The 15,786-nt window shown below is 37.3% G+C and overlaps 2 protein-coding genes across 3 annotated transcripts; both read left to right on the plus strand.

Annotated features, from left to right (window-relative positions):
- The first annotated feature begins 2,491 nt into the window (after positions 1–2,491).
- LOC128862479 (DIS3-like exonuclease 2) lies at positions 2,492–7,162 on the plus strand. 2 transcript variants are annotated; one of them, XM_054101134.1, is made up of 4 exons: positions 2,492–4,007; positions 4,142–5,573; positions 5,644–5,763; positions 5,910–7,162. In XM_054101134.1, the coding sequence occupies exons 1-4, from the start codon at positions 2,660–2,662 to the stop codon at positions 6,574–6,576; spliced, it is 3,567 nt and encodes a 1,188-aa protein (XP_053957109.1). In that variant the 5' UTR covers positions 2,492–2,659; the 3' UTR covers positions 6,577–7,162. The 2 variants fall into 2 exon arrangements, with proteins under 2 accessions (XP_053957109.1, XP_053957108.1); XM_054101133.1 differs by having other exon boundaries at positions 2,493–4,031; positions 5,910–7,161.
- A 6,275-nt stretch (positions 7,163–13,437) lies between these two features.
- On the plus strand, positions 13,438–14,417 carry LOC128861506 (uncharacterized). The gene is made up of 4 exons (XM_054099676.1): positions 13,438–13,602; positions 13,664–13,747; positions 13,954–14,133; positions 14,214–14,417. The coding sequence occupies exons 1-4, from the start codon at positions 13,569–13,571 to the stop codon at positions 14,252–14,254; spliced, it is 339 nt and encodes a 112-aa protein (XP_053955651.1). The 5' UTR covers positions 13,438–13,568; the 3' UTR covers positions 14,255–14,417.
- The last annotated feature ends 1,369 nt before the right edge of the window (positions 14,418–15,786 follow it).

Below are 15,786 nucleotides of genomic sequence, written 5' to 3' on the forward strand. Positions count from 1 at the left end.
GGTAAATCTACAATTTCGGACATAAAATCAAGTGGATTAAAGATTGATAGGTAAAAAACGAAAACATTTTGTAAGAAGAGTTTACACTCCTTTGATTATATTTTGCAGTTACATTGCTAGAACAGAATGTGGCCTTGGAAAGCGTAAAACTATGCGACCTGCGGAGTTTGAAAAGATGGAAGACCACTTGTATAAATGGTTTCTAAACGCAAGACGAAACAATGCACCGATTTCCTCGGAAATCATCAAAGAAAAGGCCAAACAATTCTGTTCCCAAATTTACAGACAAAGTGTGGAATTTGTGGCTAGTAATGGTTGGTTTAGTAATTTTCGCTCCCGATATGGAATTAAATTCTTAAAAATATGTGGCGAACAACTTTCCAATGATTCTACTGCTGTGCAACCCTTTATTGAAAAATTGCGAAAGAAAATTGCAGAAATGGGCATTACGTATGATCAAGTTTATAATGCAGATGAGACTGCTTTGTTTTGGAGAAAACTTCCAGAAAAAACCCTTGCATTGCATAATGAAAAATCCGCACCCGGGCGCAAAATTGGAAAAGAAAGAGTAACACTTCTAGTTTGGTGTAATGCAACCGGAGAACATAAACTTCCATTGTTCATGATAGGGAAAGCCAAAAACCCCAGAGCGTTTAAAAAAGTAAACCTTCCGCTTGGGTACTCCCATACAAAAAATGCTTGAATGACAGAGTAAATCTTTAAAAATTGGTTTGAAAACTCATTCGTTAAAGAAGTAAAGCGTTACTTAAAGGAAAAGAATTTACCAGCCAAAGCCATTTTACTGCTAGACAATGCAACTTGCCATCCCCAATCACTGTCGGATGTCGATAAGGACATATATGTTATGTTTTTGCCACCAAACTGCACGGCTCTTATACAGCCAATGGACCAAAATGCTATCCGAATTTTAAAGACAAACTATCGGAAGAGTTTTTTGTCTCTACTTTTGTCCAGCCCAACGAGCAATCTCCCGGAATCTTTAAAAAACTTTACATTAAAAGATGTGGCTTTTTTATCGTCTAATGTTTGGAAAAATGTGGATGAACGCGTGCTCAGAAAATGTTTTAACAAAATTCTTTATGACGAAGAATGGGACACAGATGATGATTTGCCTCTTGCGATGCTACGGCCCAGCAGCTCAACTAAAATAATTGATATTCTTGTTGAAATATCCCCTGATGTATATAATGATAACGAGATTACTGAGTGGTTGAATGACGACACTGATTTCGATATCAACGAGATTGAGGAAGAAGATAACGAGAACAGCAGTCTTGACGAAAATGAAAGTCAAGATCGTAAAATTTCGTACTCTCAAGCTATTGTCGCATTTGATAGTTGTATTAAATATGCAGAGGAACAGGAATTTTCATCCGGAGACATTTTAAAACTTGTGAGTCTCAGAGATATTGCCTTCAGAAAGAGAAATGAAACAAAATTGCGGCAAACGAATATATTGAATTATTTTACGGCCGAATAAAAACTAATATATGTACATATAACTCATTGAATATTAATCAATTTAAGATTAGATAAAAGTTTATTTCATTTAATTACTGATCTACTGATTTCTTTTAAATTTTTTACCCACTCGATAATCCGGAAAATTCGATATTTCGGACAACCTCTGGTATTTAATTGTCCGAATTATCGAGATTATACTGTATTAACAATTAGTCGTCACTAATTATAAATTCAGTAAGGATGATGATGATACACTTGGTTTTATTTTAAATTCTTCAAGTAAATCAAATTAATAATAATCAATAAGAAGGCATATGCGAATACAAATATGTGAATTTATATATGTACATAAGCGCATATACATACATATATACGCTCACATAAGCAGGAGAGAGCAAGATGTCGAACGTTGTGCTCTTTGTCGTTCGTTCCGCGCTTTTGCTTGCAGTTCATGCAAGGTAACGACCATGAGCAAGATAACGACACATTTTTTCGTGCGTGCAGCCGCCTAAATCGAATTATAAGACGTTATTATCTCAAAATGTTTTCAATTGTGTTACGCGGCGTTTATGTTGAGCTTTAAATGTGGATTTAACATTTTCGAAGATTGCTTTTGCGAAATGTGTTCATGATGCATTTATCAAATATGCATTTTCTTATATTCAGAATCATTCTTCGCATAAAAATTGGAGGCTTTATATTAGTTTGTGCGTTCACAATTAAACACACGGCACTTCGTTTTCGTTACTTTGATTAGTTTAAATCTCATATATCACATTATTACCAACCCTTCAGAAAATTTTCACAAACAATAAAATTTAGCCCTTTTGTTTATTTTGTTCGTTTGTTTTGTAATGTTAAGGAAGCTGACATCAGACTTGCTAAAACCGCGAAAAATAAAGTAACTGTTGTTTAATGGCGCCACCTAATATATTCAATTCGCCTTGGGTATTTGGTTTTACGACGGCGTTACTTTTTAATAGTTAGCTGTTTTTTCTCATTTCACCATTTTCTGTAAAACGTCAAAAAGCAAAAAGAGACCCGTCCATTTGGCAAGAGCATAAAAGACATTTATGAATTGCTTTTAAGCCTATACATTTCTTTTAGTAATTTGAAAACATAAATAATCTGTAAATTTTAACGAAAAATTGCAAGTACACCTAAGCGAAGCGAAATGGAACAGGATTGTGGCGAAGATATGGAAAACCAAGACGAACAAATAAAAAGTGTTGCTGAAAAAGGGAAAGCAAAGCATCAAGGTGACGATAGCGTTAACATAGAGAGCAGTGGAAATGAAAACCAAGCCGTATCTGATTTGCCTCGTACGCAGATCAATTCTGCGAGTCCAACCATAGAAATACCAGAATGCGCTAATGAAGGTCCGACGACGGTGCCGCAAGTGGAAACAAATAACATTAGCATCGATTCAGAAAAACAGAACGCTGCGAGTTTAGGTAAAAAAAATGCTGAACAAGAAAGTTTCACTCAAGAAATTGTCACTCTTCAAGAAAAAACAAAAAAATTGCTCTTCAAATTAGGGTTACATCGACATGAACTGCAGCGGCAGATTACTGCTGTTTCTCAGTCGCCCCAAGCTTGCCATGCCAATGATAGGTTGGCTGAAAAGGCAATGACTACTCTGCGTGTCAACACTTCTTGTAATGTTGATCACTCGGAAAGTACAAATACAGCTATACACTCCGCAATTGATATTAATCTAAACCCGGGCAATTCAACAGTTGAATCTCGGCGCAGCACACGGCGAGAGCTTCAGGAACAATTGGAGGGCTTACAAGAATTGCTTCATCAATTAACTCTAAAGAACCCGCAACTAAAGGACCGAGTGCAAGAATTAGCGCAAAGTAATCCCAAACTACGGCAACTTGATATTTTTACAGCAGGACTAAAAAAAGATTGTGCAAGCGTTGGTGTTAGTATTCAAACACTTCATACTGCAAAACAAAGGCGAGAATCAGAGGTTTCTAGTTCTAGCACAACAACATCGCAAAAAGATACAAAGGATAGCGCCAATGGCGTTCAAGGAGCCTATCGAAAGCATAGCCAACGGAAGCGCAAAAGTAAGGCAATCAAACCAGCTAAAAACCAGGCGAGTGAAATGGAATCGTTGAGTAAATACATAAATAACATTGTGAGCGACTACTTGGGTGTAGATCAGAAAGAAAAAGCCAATGAATTAGAATTCAAAGGTACATTCGAGGATTTGGAGGCCCATGCACAGAAATTGGTGCAAGCTGGAATAGGGCGCATTGTTGAAGAAGAAATAAGAATTAACCGCAAGAACAACCGTCAGTCATTCATTACTATGTGTGGAGATCGGGAAGGCACTGAACGTGATGGCATTATCTTATTGCCTGTAGCACGCCGGTATGCCTTCGATGGTGATACAGTGCGAGCTTTTGTTATGAATACAGGAACCGCTTCACCACCTACTAACGTAAAAAATGGAACTGTACTCAAGGCTGAAAAAAATGCAGAAGCTGTAGAATCTACAATTAAGGGAGGCAAGGAAAATTCTTTTTGTCTGGGTAATAAATTAGAATTCCACATATATCGATGTGTTATTATCTCTATGACTCACTGAATAATTTCCCACTCTTTTTCCGTTATCATTCTAATTGTGGTTTTTATTTTTCAGCTGACGATGAAGATCCATTTGATGACACTGAATCACCCGATTCTGATGTCGATGTTGACCCTAATGAATTAGACGCCTCCGCTGTTGTGGTGCCAGATAATTGTCCAAAATCCTTCGTCATCTCTATCGTTAAACAGACGCAGTTGCATGAGGTGGTAGGCACTATTTCCTTCAAAAATTCTATGAAGCTAAATGACGAAACTAAATATTACAAATTAAAACCGTACGACATGCGCGTACCAATGGTATACATTCCAGTAGAGGCATGTGCTTCACATTTAACATCCGACAATAAGGCTGATATTTGCGGGTTACTATATTTAGTGCGAATTACTGGAACTGATATTAATGGCCATTGCATTGGCGAATTAATACATCCAGTAGGAAAAGTTGGAAATATGGAGGCGGAACTGAAGGCAATACTTCTTCATAATGGATTAAAGAATATAAAACCTTTTGAGCAACGCTTCAATGATGTATATGCACAACCCGATCCAGCCATAAGCGCAACGGACTTGCACGGTAGGGAGGATTTGCGTGGAAATTGTGTTTTCACTATTGATCCACTGACTGCACGCGATCTTGACGATGCCGTCTCGATGGAGCGTTTGGGCGACGATTTATACGAAGTCGGTGTTCATATATCCGATGTTACTCGGTACTTGCACGAGGATAGTGAGCTAGATAATATTGTTAAAGAACGGGCTACCTCTATATATTTGGTGAATGAAGTTATTCACATGCTGCCTCAAACATTATGTTTCAAGTGCTCTTTACTGCCGGGCGAGGATAAATTCGCATTCTCAGTTTTTTGGCACATGAATATTGGGGGCGAAATCCTGAGTCAACCGCGTTTTACACGTACAGTTATTAATTCATGCGTTCAGCTTGCTTATGAACATGCACAAAAAGTAATTGACAATCCGGATGAAGACTTCGAGGTCGACGATTTCCCAACGATTTGCAATGGCTTTAGTGTGCCCGACATCTGCTGGCGCATTAAAATTTTAAATACAATAGCCAAACAATTACGTCAAAAGCGTTTCGATGGTGGAGCGTTATCAATTAACAATCCAAAGCTACGTTTTAATTTAGATCCAAAAACTGGAGAGCCGTTGAGCTATGAAATAGACGTGCGTCAAGATGCTAATTTGTTGATAGAAGAATTTATGTTACTGGCAAATCAATCAGTTGCACGTTTCATATACGATCGATTTCCAAATATAGCTATCCTCCGCAACCATGCGGCACCGCTTTCGAAATCGATGAAAAATTTACGCGAAAAATTGGCCGGTTTGGGTATGGAGTTGGATTGTTCTAATTCGAAAACGGTTTATTCCAGCATGCAAAAAATTTGTCGAGAGGCAAAAGATCCCCAGGCAATGGATGCTTGTTTGAGCGTCTTGCTCACAAAGCCAATGGCACGCGCTAAGTATGCTGCATGTGTACTCGATTATTTAACCACACATTAATAAACATCCTATTTTACTATTTTTTTTAAGGTATTTCTGTAGTGAAGGCAAATCAGAGGGAACTGACTTGTGGCACTATGCTCTTTCAATACCCATATATACGCACTTTACTAGTCCAATTCGTCGCTACCCGGATATTCTTGTTCATAGGTATAGTACATGAGAGTAGGAAAGATCTGCATACTCATTAAATTTCGTACATAGATTAAATTCCATATACAAATTCATACATAGGCCACATACATACATAGTTAAAATGCGATTAAAAAAATTTTTTTTAATTTCATATCGTTTAGAGTACTTGCTGCTGCTGTAAATTACTGCCCGCCCCCCAAGCGTACCCCTGACGAACTGCACATGCTTGCCAAAATTTGTAATGACCAAAAATATAATGCTAAAAATGCTGGAGATGAATCCATTAATCTCTTCTTCAAACGTTACATCAAAGAAAAACAATCAATTGTATTGCGAGCTGCGGTTACGGAGGTCTTTCAGCATCTTTTAAATGTGATCACTATTGAAACTGGACACTCAATCAGTATTAATTATAAAATGCAAAAAGTGTTAGTTGATACCTCAAATGCCCCCGCATATGTACTAATTTCTGAGCGGAATTCAAAGAATCCACCTGTAAAATTGCAATTATTCTCCACTCTAGAAATAAAACTAGTTATTTGGGATGAGAAAGTTTGTGGCTTCTTCGTTTCTCCGGACCTTAAGCAACGTCAATTTAACAGTATTGAATTGTCGAAGAAAAAACAACAAACTGGAAGTAGCGCTAATAATTCTATAAGTGAGTGTAGTGGCACACGGAAACAGCGTCGCACGTCGCAACGTTCAGCGCAAGAGTTGAATAATACACAGCCGGAACAACATGGAGCGACAGCAAACGCGAAATCAAAATCAAAACATAATAATGAGAAGCGTATCTACGCCGTACAACCTGATAACGAAAGTAATTAAAATTGGACTGAACTTATTCAAGTTCCTTTTTACAAACCCTGACATAAACTCAAACGCATACAATACAATATACAATTTGATACTAAACCATCTATTATTTTCAAAACAAAAATTTTTGGACTCTGGCTTGTCATGCCTTACTTAAACCCATGACACAATATACAAACACAAACATGCTTACGAACACACACGGATTTATGGTGAATTTGGCCAATTATGGTGCTATGCCCTCGCATGCAATGTGTATTAATTTTTTAGCCTTTGTAAACGCAACTAAGTCGTTTAAAACAACACTAATGCATACATAATTGAACGTACACAAATTTTTAATTGTTACCAACGGTTTCCCTGTGGGAACAGTTTTAAAGGCATACATTGTTGTTTTTACCATAAGCTACTGATACCGACCAAAATTTGTATATTTGATAAGTGAAAACAAATAATTGATATGTGATCTTGATCATAATAAAAAAACATTAACGCAATTATTCTATGTATTCATATTTTAAGCTATTTTATATAGTTTAGCGATTTTTTACAAACAAATCGAATTTGAGAACCAAATATAAGTAATTTGATAAAAATAATTTTTTCGTTTTTTTGATCTTTTTGATAAATGTGTAAATAATGTATAAATAAAATAATTGGGGTATTCACAAGAGTGTTGTTGTTTTTGCAGCGGTTTACCAATTATGTTGAACAAATTATATGTTTTTATATCCTTGTTCTCTCCGCTCGGAAGGATAGGGCCTCGACAAGACTTCCATCATTCCCATGGCAGCCGGTTCTACGTTACCGGAATTACTCGGGTTTTTACCGACCAAGGGCTGCCGCCCCAGTATACTAGCCCTGTCTAGTGAACCGTATATCACCCCACCCCTTACGCCACAGGAGCAAACCCTCGCAGCAATCCAAATGCTTCTCCTCAGGGCTGGAATCGAGTCCAACCCTGGGCCAGAAGTATTTTATTGCTGCGTCTGCCACAAACGGCTTCACCCGAACTCCACCTCGGTTAGGTGTAACAAGTGCAACGGGTGGAGCCACCTTAAGACCTGTTCAGGCCTTAAGTCACATAGGGAGTGGTCCACACGGTATGTGGCCACGTGTTGCTCCCGCCAGCAGACGTCTGATGCCTCCACGGCTACTTTACCCACTGATAGGCCGGCACTACCAACCGCCACCACAACCCACACCTCCACGGTGACGAGCCTTTCGGAGCAACTCAACCTGCCGACTTTGTTTCCGCGAATCACCGGTCCTATTTTAACTTTAAAAAAGCCCCTCCCTCTGGACCCAACCTGTCGAAACAGCATGTTTCCTGGGCCTACCCCTGACAGGGCTACCAATGCTGTTAAAACAACAACAAGACTTCCATCGTACACGGTTCGGGGCTGTTGTTTTTGCGCCGTTCCATGCGATGTCGGCATCTGCTAGTTTGCGCAACTTGGACCTTCGCTAAGAGATTTTGGCCGAATGCGACCTCTGCTCACTTGCGAGTTCCTGTCCAGTGCCATTCTCTTATATACATACATAGTTTTTTTAGTGTATTACTTAACTGAACCTTGCTTGCAAGTGTACAGTGGTACCATTTTGATTAATATGCATTTGCGAGTTTATTAATTAAGGGGAAATATAATTTTGCTCTTTTAATTTTTTTTTTCGTATTTATAGGGCTTACGTATGTTTTGCGCAATTGAATGGAATTGCTTGCCGGAAGATAATCTTGTTGGATGTTGTTGTTGTAGCAACAATTACGGGGAATGCTGCTGGAGTGACAATCCTTGGCCGGATATAAATCCGGGTCGTTCCGGTAACGTAGAACCGACTACCGCGGGAACGACTGTTGCTTGGTATTCGCAGTTGCTATGATAGATGAAAGGAAATGTAAATACTGCTAGCGGAAACTATATTTTTCAAGATTAAAGGCGTAAAATACTATTTTATAACTTAACATTTACAAAAATACCGACCGTTTGACTAACTTGAAATATTTTTTCAACGCAGTTGAATTACAATGTAAAAAGTTGTGGCAATGCCGTTAAGAGTATTTAGAGTATTTAAAGAGTATTTAAATATATTTTATTTGATGCGCTTTCTGTACTGTTTTATTAAACTTTTCAATAATTAAATTTTTTAATTGAATTACATTTTATTCACCTTGTCTGGGATTAGAGTGGCGGTCACAATACCAGCGCAACATATAAAGTTTTGAATATTTAGTTATATTTAATACATTTTTTTTTGTTTATACTACAATAAAAGTTATGTAACTCAAAGTTTTAAATTTTGTACAAAATTTAAAAAAAATTAACTAATTTTCATGATTATTTTAAAATTTTTATGTATTCTGGGTGTGTCTGCGTTCGAAGCCTCGTGCATGAAACACGAAATGATAGAAAAAGTTTTGTTTTCAATTGCGATCGCCCTCGGCAGGCAATGACAGACCTCCGAGTGTATGTCTGCCTTTTAAGAGATCTTCATAAACAAATTCCTCTATTTGTGCAAAAGTATCAAAGCGCGCGCCACAAATTAAATATGCATATATATACCTACATGTATATGTTGTGCAAGTTTATGGTGGCTAAAAATTCAATTTTATTTTCAATAGATTTTTTTGCTGATGGTGATTTTCTGTTAATAAAATAATTCGAGCACTCGTTAAATTGAAAGGGCTACAGCACAGCGAACTCAGAATTTTTCCGAAAATTCTGACTAAAAAGTTCCAAGTTTTGTTAATTTTTTTTTTCTAATTTTGTACCAAGTTGAAAAATTTGTGTTAGATGGTTGCGGCCAACGCACCGAAGCGTCGGATATTATTATAAAACTCGTATATGCAACTTGTTATTGGTTCTAATTTGATGTTAGTCCATTAAGTGCGGTGAATTCATCGGTCGTTATCGTTATCTCATTTAACGGTAGGCTCAGAAAACATGCAGTTTTGACGCGGGCCTCACGAGGTAGCTGAATCTCTTTGTGTGCAATGAGTGGTGGTTCGACTCTGTTGAATACTGGAAAGTCGAGAGCTTCTCAAATATAGTCCCCGATTTCGTCAGTCATGTTTTGTAAATGCCTTCTGATGCGCCTAGGGGTGGATCCAATGGTAGCAGTCTAGCAAAAACTGCTTGCTGAGTATAATATTAAAAGCTCATTAAGAAAGATGATCTTTGCTAAAACATCTAAAATTTTTCCAACTAACTATATAATTGGCGCGTACACCCTTTTTGGGTGTTTGGACGAGCTCCTCCTCCTATTTGTGGTGTGCGTCTTGGTGTTGTTCAACAAATGGAGGGACCTACAGTTTAAAGCCGATTTCGAACGGCAGATATTTTTTATGAGGAGCTTTTTCATGCCAGAAATACACTCGGAGGTTTGCCATTGCCTGCCGTGGGGCGACCGCTATTAGAAAAATGTTTTTATTAGTTTTGCTTTCACCGAGATTCGAACCAACGTTCTCTCTGTGAATTCCGAATGGTAGTCACGCACCAACCCATTCGTCTACGGCGACCGCCCGCTAACTACCATAAGACATTTTCGATCTAATGCTCGCCTCTGTAAAGGACTTTATTCATCTTGGTGTCGATTTTAACTCAAACTTTACCTATGTGAATCACATAAGCTACATTCTTCGAAGGCATATGGAAACGTACTCTTTCTGCGGGCGTAGGCGAAGGACTAGGACACGAATGCCTATACGAATGCAGAAGATATGTATATATAATACATTCCCTCATGTTTGCATATCATTAATTGCCCGGAATTACTTGAGCATATCGGCTTCAATGTCTCTAAGGGATCTTGCACTAATTTCCACCCATGTACAATACTTATATATTACTTCGGCTAAAGCTAATTATTGTGGTCAAGCATCGATAGGGAGGGCTCTTACTGAATTTTATAAAACCTCAAAAATCTCTACCAATAGGCAGTCATTTGTACGTTTAATTGAATTTGTGTATTCGTAGTGTAGTTTTTCTCTTTTTTCCCTGTTAACTTTATTGTAAATACTTAATTGAATTTATTCATTAAGTATCTTCGCAAATTCTTGTAATCGGATCTATAAGACTGTAAGATCATATACTGATCAAATTAAATTTAAAATGTCAAGCAATGATTCTTTGTCTTTGCCCCAAGTGCTGTCGGCTAGCAACTAGCATACCTTATTGCTGTTTTGGATCTTAATGGTAATCGTGGCTGTATTCGCCCTCGTCCTGTTTGTGAATAGAGTCGTTGTGGATTTAGTGAGGGAATGCTGGAGATTCCTTGCAGGGTAGAAGTGAGAAAAATTCGAGACAGACCTTTGAATACAAATCATCGCTGTCATTCTCGGACGCCATTGTCGAGCAAACGACAGAGTATGAGGTCAGGGAACTTGCTCTGGTGGTTAAGGAAGGGTTGAAATATAAAAGCTGAGAAGCAAGGGAGATAGGACACCACTCTGTGTCTTCTTAATTTATCCTCTTCTGTTTAGCGATTTGACCTCGAAGAGAGTAGATTGTTCGTTGTCAACTAGTAGCGCAGCATGTCTGACTGTGTCGAAAGACTTAGACAAATACAACGCTATTAGAACTGTTCTGCTGCAGGGATGGTTTTGTTTAAGTCAGCGGTTTATGTGGTGATCTGTGTACTTTACAGAAACCGCGTTGATGTATCATATCACACGGGTCAGTTGTTGCGTAAAGATCGGGAGTAGAAGGCCTTTAAGTGTTTACACTACTGGGGAAAGGAGAGAAATCGGGTGTTATGACTTTCCTTGGTTGATGGGTTTTCCAGGTTATGAGAGGACATAGATAATTGAACACCTTAATTATATATGCTCCTTTCATTGAGTTTTTTTTATACGTCAACGTGTTCAATCCATCGGGTCCCATGGCTTTGGATGCCGTTGCCTTCCTGATGGCCGCTTGAATTTCATCCCTGGTGAAAGCAAGCGGTACACTGCTACTTGGAGTATTGTGTAACCTTCTGGTTGCCGTAAGGACTGCCATATTTTAGGATCTCACGAAACACACTCACCGCATGTTTCTCTGCCATCGTCGGGTTGGACAGGGACCTTACGGTCGACTAGAGCTTACTCACAATAGAGGTGAAGTAACGGGTATTCAAGTCCTCCATCTATTTAATCCGTTTATGTAGATTTACTAGTTACCAGATTTCCGAATTGAGATCTCTTAAACTAGGATCTTGGGATCCACCAGGCGTAGGTAGTCACACTCGTTTGCTGGGAAATTTGGACGAATGTCCTCAAGAATTTCAGCAGAAATGAAGCAGGCCGTAGTAGCAGCGAAAATGAAATTCACAAGTTTCTTTTAGTATCAGGGGAGCTAATACCCATATTTGTTGCCTGCGATCCATCTTTTACTTACAAAACTACTCAATAAACAAATCAGCTGTTCAGTAATCCGCGTAACAACCATCTGCCACACTACAATTTCAAACAGATTAAGGTAAGATTATAATAATAACAATGAGATTCATACCGAGCACGTTAAGCGTAGTAATAAGTTTGCGTTTCACGTGAAATGGCTGTCAAAATCCATACAAGTTTATATAATTGCCGTGAAATATGTGTGAAATTTCGAAAGTAGTATTCAGTTCGCGGCGTGATAACACCGAGCAACATGCCAGAAACATTTTGCACACCTATTTAAAATGACGCCACATGCCATTTAAAATTGAGCGAAAGCTGGAAGTTTGTATGCGAAGGAAGTCCCTCAGTTCGAATACTACGAGAATATGTCATTTTTAGGCGAAACGTCTTCGCAAAGAATGTAAGTAAATCTTCTTTATATTTTTTGTGTTAAAATGTTGTGTATTAATTTGTTTGAAAACACTTTTCTCCCAAAAACTCGCCGATGATGCTCATAAATTTGTCGTTTCTTCCAATTTGACAGTTAAAGTTGCCAGCAACACTTAGTAACTTGCTATAAACTGGTTTTTGTTTCTTATGAAATATATTTTAACATGAATGCTTTTTGAAGCGAAAGAATGTTTTAATAGAATTTATGGTAGTCTTAAACACGACTAGGTTGGTGGGTGCGACCATAACGTCGAGATCGGGACGCACATCCATTTTTTAGGACATCTTGGTTAATTCTAGTCTTTTTTATACTCTTTCAAGCTTTTTAAGCTTTCATTGAAAATATAGGGTTGCATTTTAATTGACTCAATTAATTTTAATTCCATTTATTTTCTCCGCCAAGGCATACACATAATTTATTTTGCTGTCAGTCAAATTCGGTGCCGCAACGGATCCAGTATGACGAGCCTATTAGGCTATGTGAACGTGTTCGTAAAAATGTATGTATTCATAGTCAGCTGTTGAAGCCGACGCCAATGCAAAATTGTATGTAGACAGGCCTTTATGCAGCTTTCGAACGGCAGATTGTTGGTATTAAATGTTTTTTCTGCCTGCAGAGGACTAATCGCTTTTAGAAAAAGCTTTTATTATTATTTATTAAACAAAGTATAAAATACAACGCTTAAAGTCTATAATAGAGTACAAGCAGCTAGGTCATTGACTCTCCAATTTAATGTTAAGTATGAGAATACATATGAAATACGTGAACTATAATAGAAAAGGCTAATAATCATTAGATGTTTTATGTTTACAGTGCGCATCGACTCGGGGACCAATCGAATGGTTATCACGCACTTATATACGGCTACGGCGGCCACTTGCCTTAGCTGCCCTTATACAATATAAGAGAAATTCCCCAGCATCCAATTGAGAAAACAGGGCTTTCTTTGCGTAGCAGAGCAGGGCTGAGAGCATCACTGCGCAAGTGTATGTTGAGATGGATATGTATGTATGAACATAAAGTTTTTATGAGTTGGCGATCGATTGGCTCCAGCATGGGTCTTCCCATTGATGGTTGTATAAAACCGATGGGGGAAATTTGCTTTGTGTTAAGTTAATCGTAGAAGTTGGTCGGGGAATAACGTGGCGTGGCTCAAACAAAGATTTAATTGCAGATTAATATACGAAATTAAACATGAAATCAAAATTATTTATACTGTGTAGTTTCGGTAGGTGAAATGATATTTTGTTAATTTTAAAAAAGTTATCAAGTTTTTTCTTTCATATCAGCTTATTTATGCACAATTGTGAATGCACGCCCACAGCAGTGGCAGGGTCCGACTTTTTCAAACCCATTTTTTCCGAATTTTCCTGGTAAGTCTATTAATACATATATGAGTATTAATGTACCAGTGCTTACTATATACTCGCATACTATATGTATTTATCTATGCAAGTATCATATATTTGCATATGCACATACATATGTAGTTTTGCATTTCCATGGTACATTTGTGGATATGTATATACATATCTCCTTTTAATACTCAAGTAAATGTTGTTTGAATTCCTTGGTATAGATACCTCTTCTACCACCACAACCGCACCACCTGCCTCTTCGACGACGGTCCCTTCACCAAGGTACTTAGCTTGTTTGCGCGCCTGTCCTTCCACCATGGAATACAATCCAGTTTGTGGCAGCGACAGCCAGAATTATCACAATCAAGCTCGTCTGGATTGTGCGGCACGATGCGGCCAAGGTTAGTATGGAATGCTTCTAAAAAAATTAACTTGAAAATTTGTACACAAAATACATTTTTTTCTTTTTATTTCCTTTCAGATGTTGTTTTTGTACGGATAGGCACATGTAACGCTTTGTAAAGCCATAGTTTTTAATATGAAATAGAATTTTTTTAAATTTTGTAACTAATAAGTAAAACAAAATATTAATTCATTGACTGAAACACTCCATTTATGTATTTGGGGTTTCGCTACCGTTGAGTTGTGTCTTCCAATTAAATAAAAACAATTTTTTTTCGATTTACATTTTTTTCAATATAATTCTAATTAAATACTCGTATGTATACTTGTACTTCAAAAAGTGTGTTATCCGGGGTTATTAAATGTTACGTGAATGCTGTTTTTTTTGCTTTCCGTAAATTAAACGCCATTGAACTTTCAAAGAGCGTCGAATCATTGAAGTAATCTGTACAATTTAATACACGTATGCATGTGTATGTGTGTAAGTATATGTGCGTCAATAAATTGCCTGTTGATTAACACTTAAATCACTGCCCATTATATCCGTTAGGTTCACTCTAAGATCGGGGATTTTCTTGTTTGAAAATGAAAAATAAATACCTATAGGAAATTTAAAATTCATCTATTAACCTTATAACTAATATAAATAAATGTAGCTCTTAATATAAGTTTAATAATTTCTCAGGGCATTATATCTTTGAAAGTAAGGTAATGAAAAGGTACAGCATAAAAGTTGCAAATATGCCTTGTGTGGGTTGCACAGACTCGACATGCCCGTATTGGAAATTTTATTCACCGAGATTCTGCCTAAGGCATTGCTATCACATAAGTTAGGTTTTTTCTTGACATTATTTAAGAGAATCTAATTTTCTTTAAACTGAAAATATTAAGAGAATACCAACCAAACGGCTTCAACAGCTCAAGACATAGATAACGCTCAAGATGTTTATACGTACTAAATCCTGCAACATGTGAAGTCGATCCAATATTTTTCAGAATTTAGCAATTTTCAGAGGAAAGAGATAAAAACGAGAAATCTCGTGAACCGTCGTTTAAAAGTACGTTCACATATGCATTAATTACCAATAAATCCACAAAATTAATCTACCCGTTAACACATGGCAGACATACCTGCAAAATTGTCAATCAGCTGTCAATATTGTTGTGAAAGGTTTTTCTTCATATAAATTATTTCAATGGAATATTTCGGGGTTTTGGTTTGTTTAATTATTATTAACGACATGAAGAACAGACCAGGAGAAGGAATAGTTAATTTAATTACGCAATTGGCTGCTAATAATAAACAGTTGGAGGAAATCCGTAAACGACGTTTACTGAGGTTTCAAAAAATTATGGCAGCAATACGCATTCGAAATTCTATATTGCAATTTATAATAAGTAATAAGAGGGCAAATCGTTTTGGGCACACGCTTTTTTTTCTGTTAGATAATATTACCTTAACAAACATTTTATTATAATTATGTCTACAAACCTGTTTTATTTGCCGGCATCCATTTTATTTAGTCTTTACTTTGACATTTTTCATTACACGCGTAAAAATACTGATCTATTACACAGAAAACAATGGGTTGTATGTCAAAAACTATGGCTATTTTCTATTTGGGATTATTTTATAATCTCAGATTTTGGGG

This window comes from Anastrepha ludens, chromosome 4 (genome assembly GCF_028408465.1).
Source record: "Anastrepha ludens isolate Willacy chromosome 4, idAnaLude1.1, whole genome shotgun sequence".
Lineage (NCBI taxonomy): Eukaryota > Metazoa > Arthropoda > Insecta > Diptera > Tephritidae > Anastrepha > Anastrepha ludens.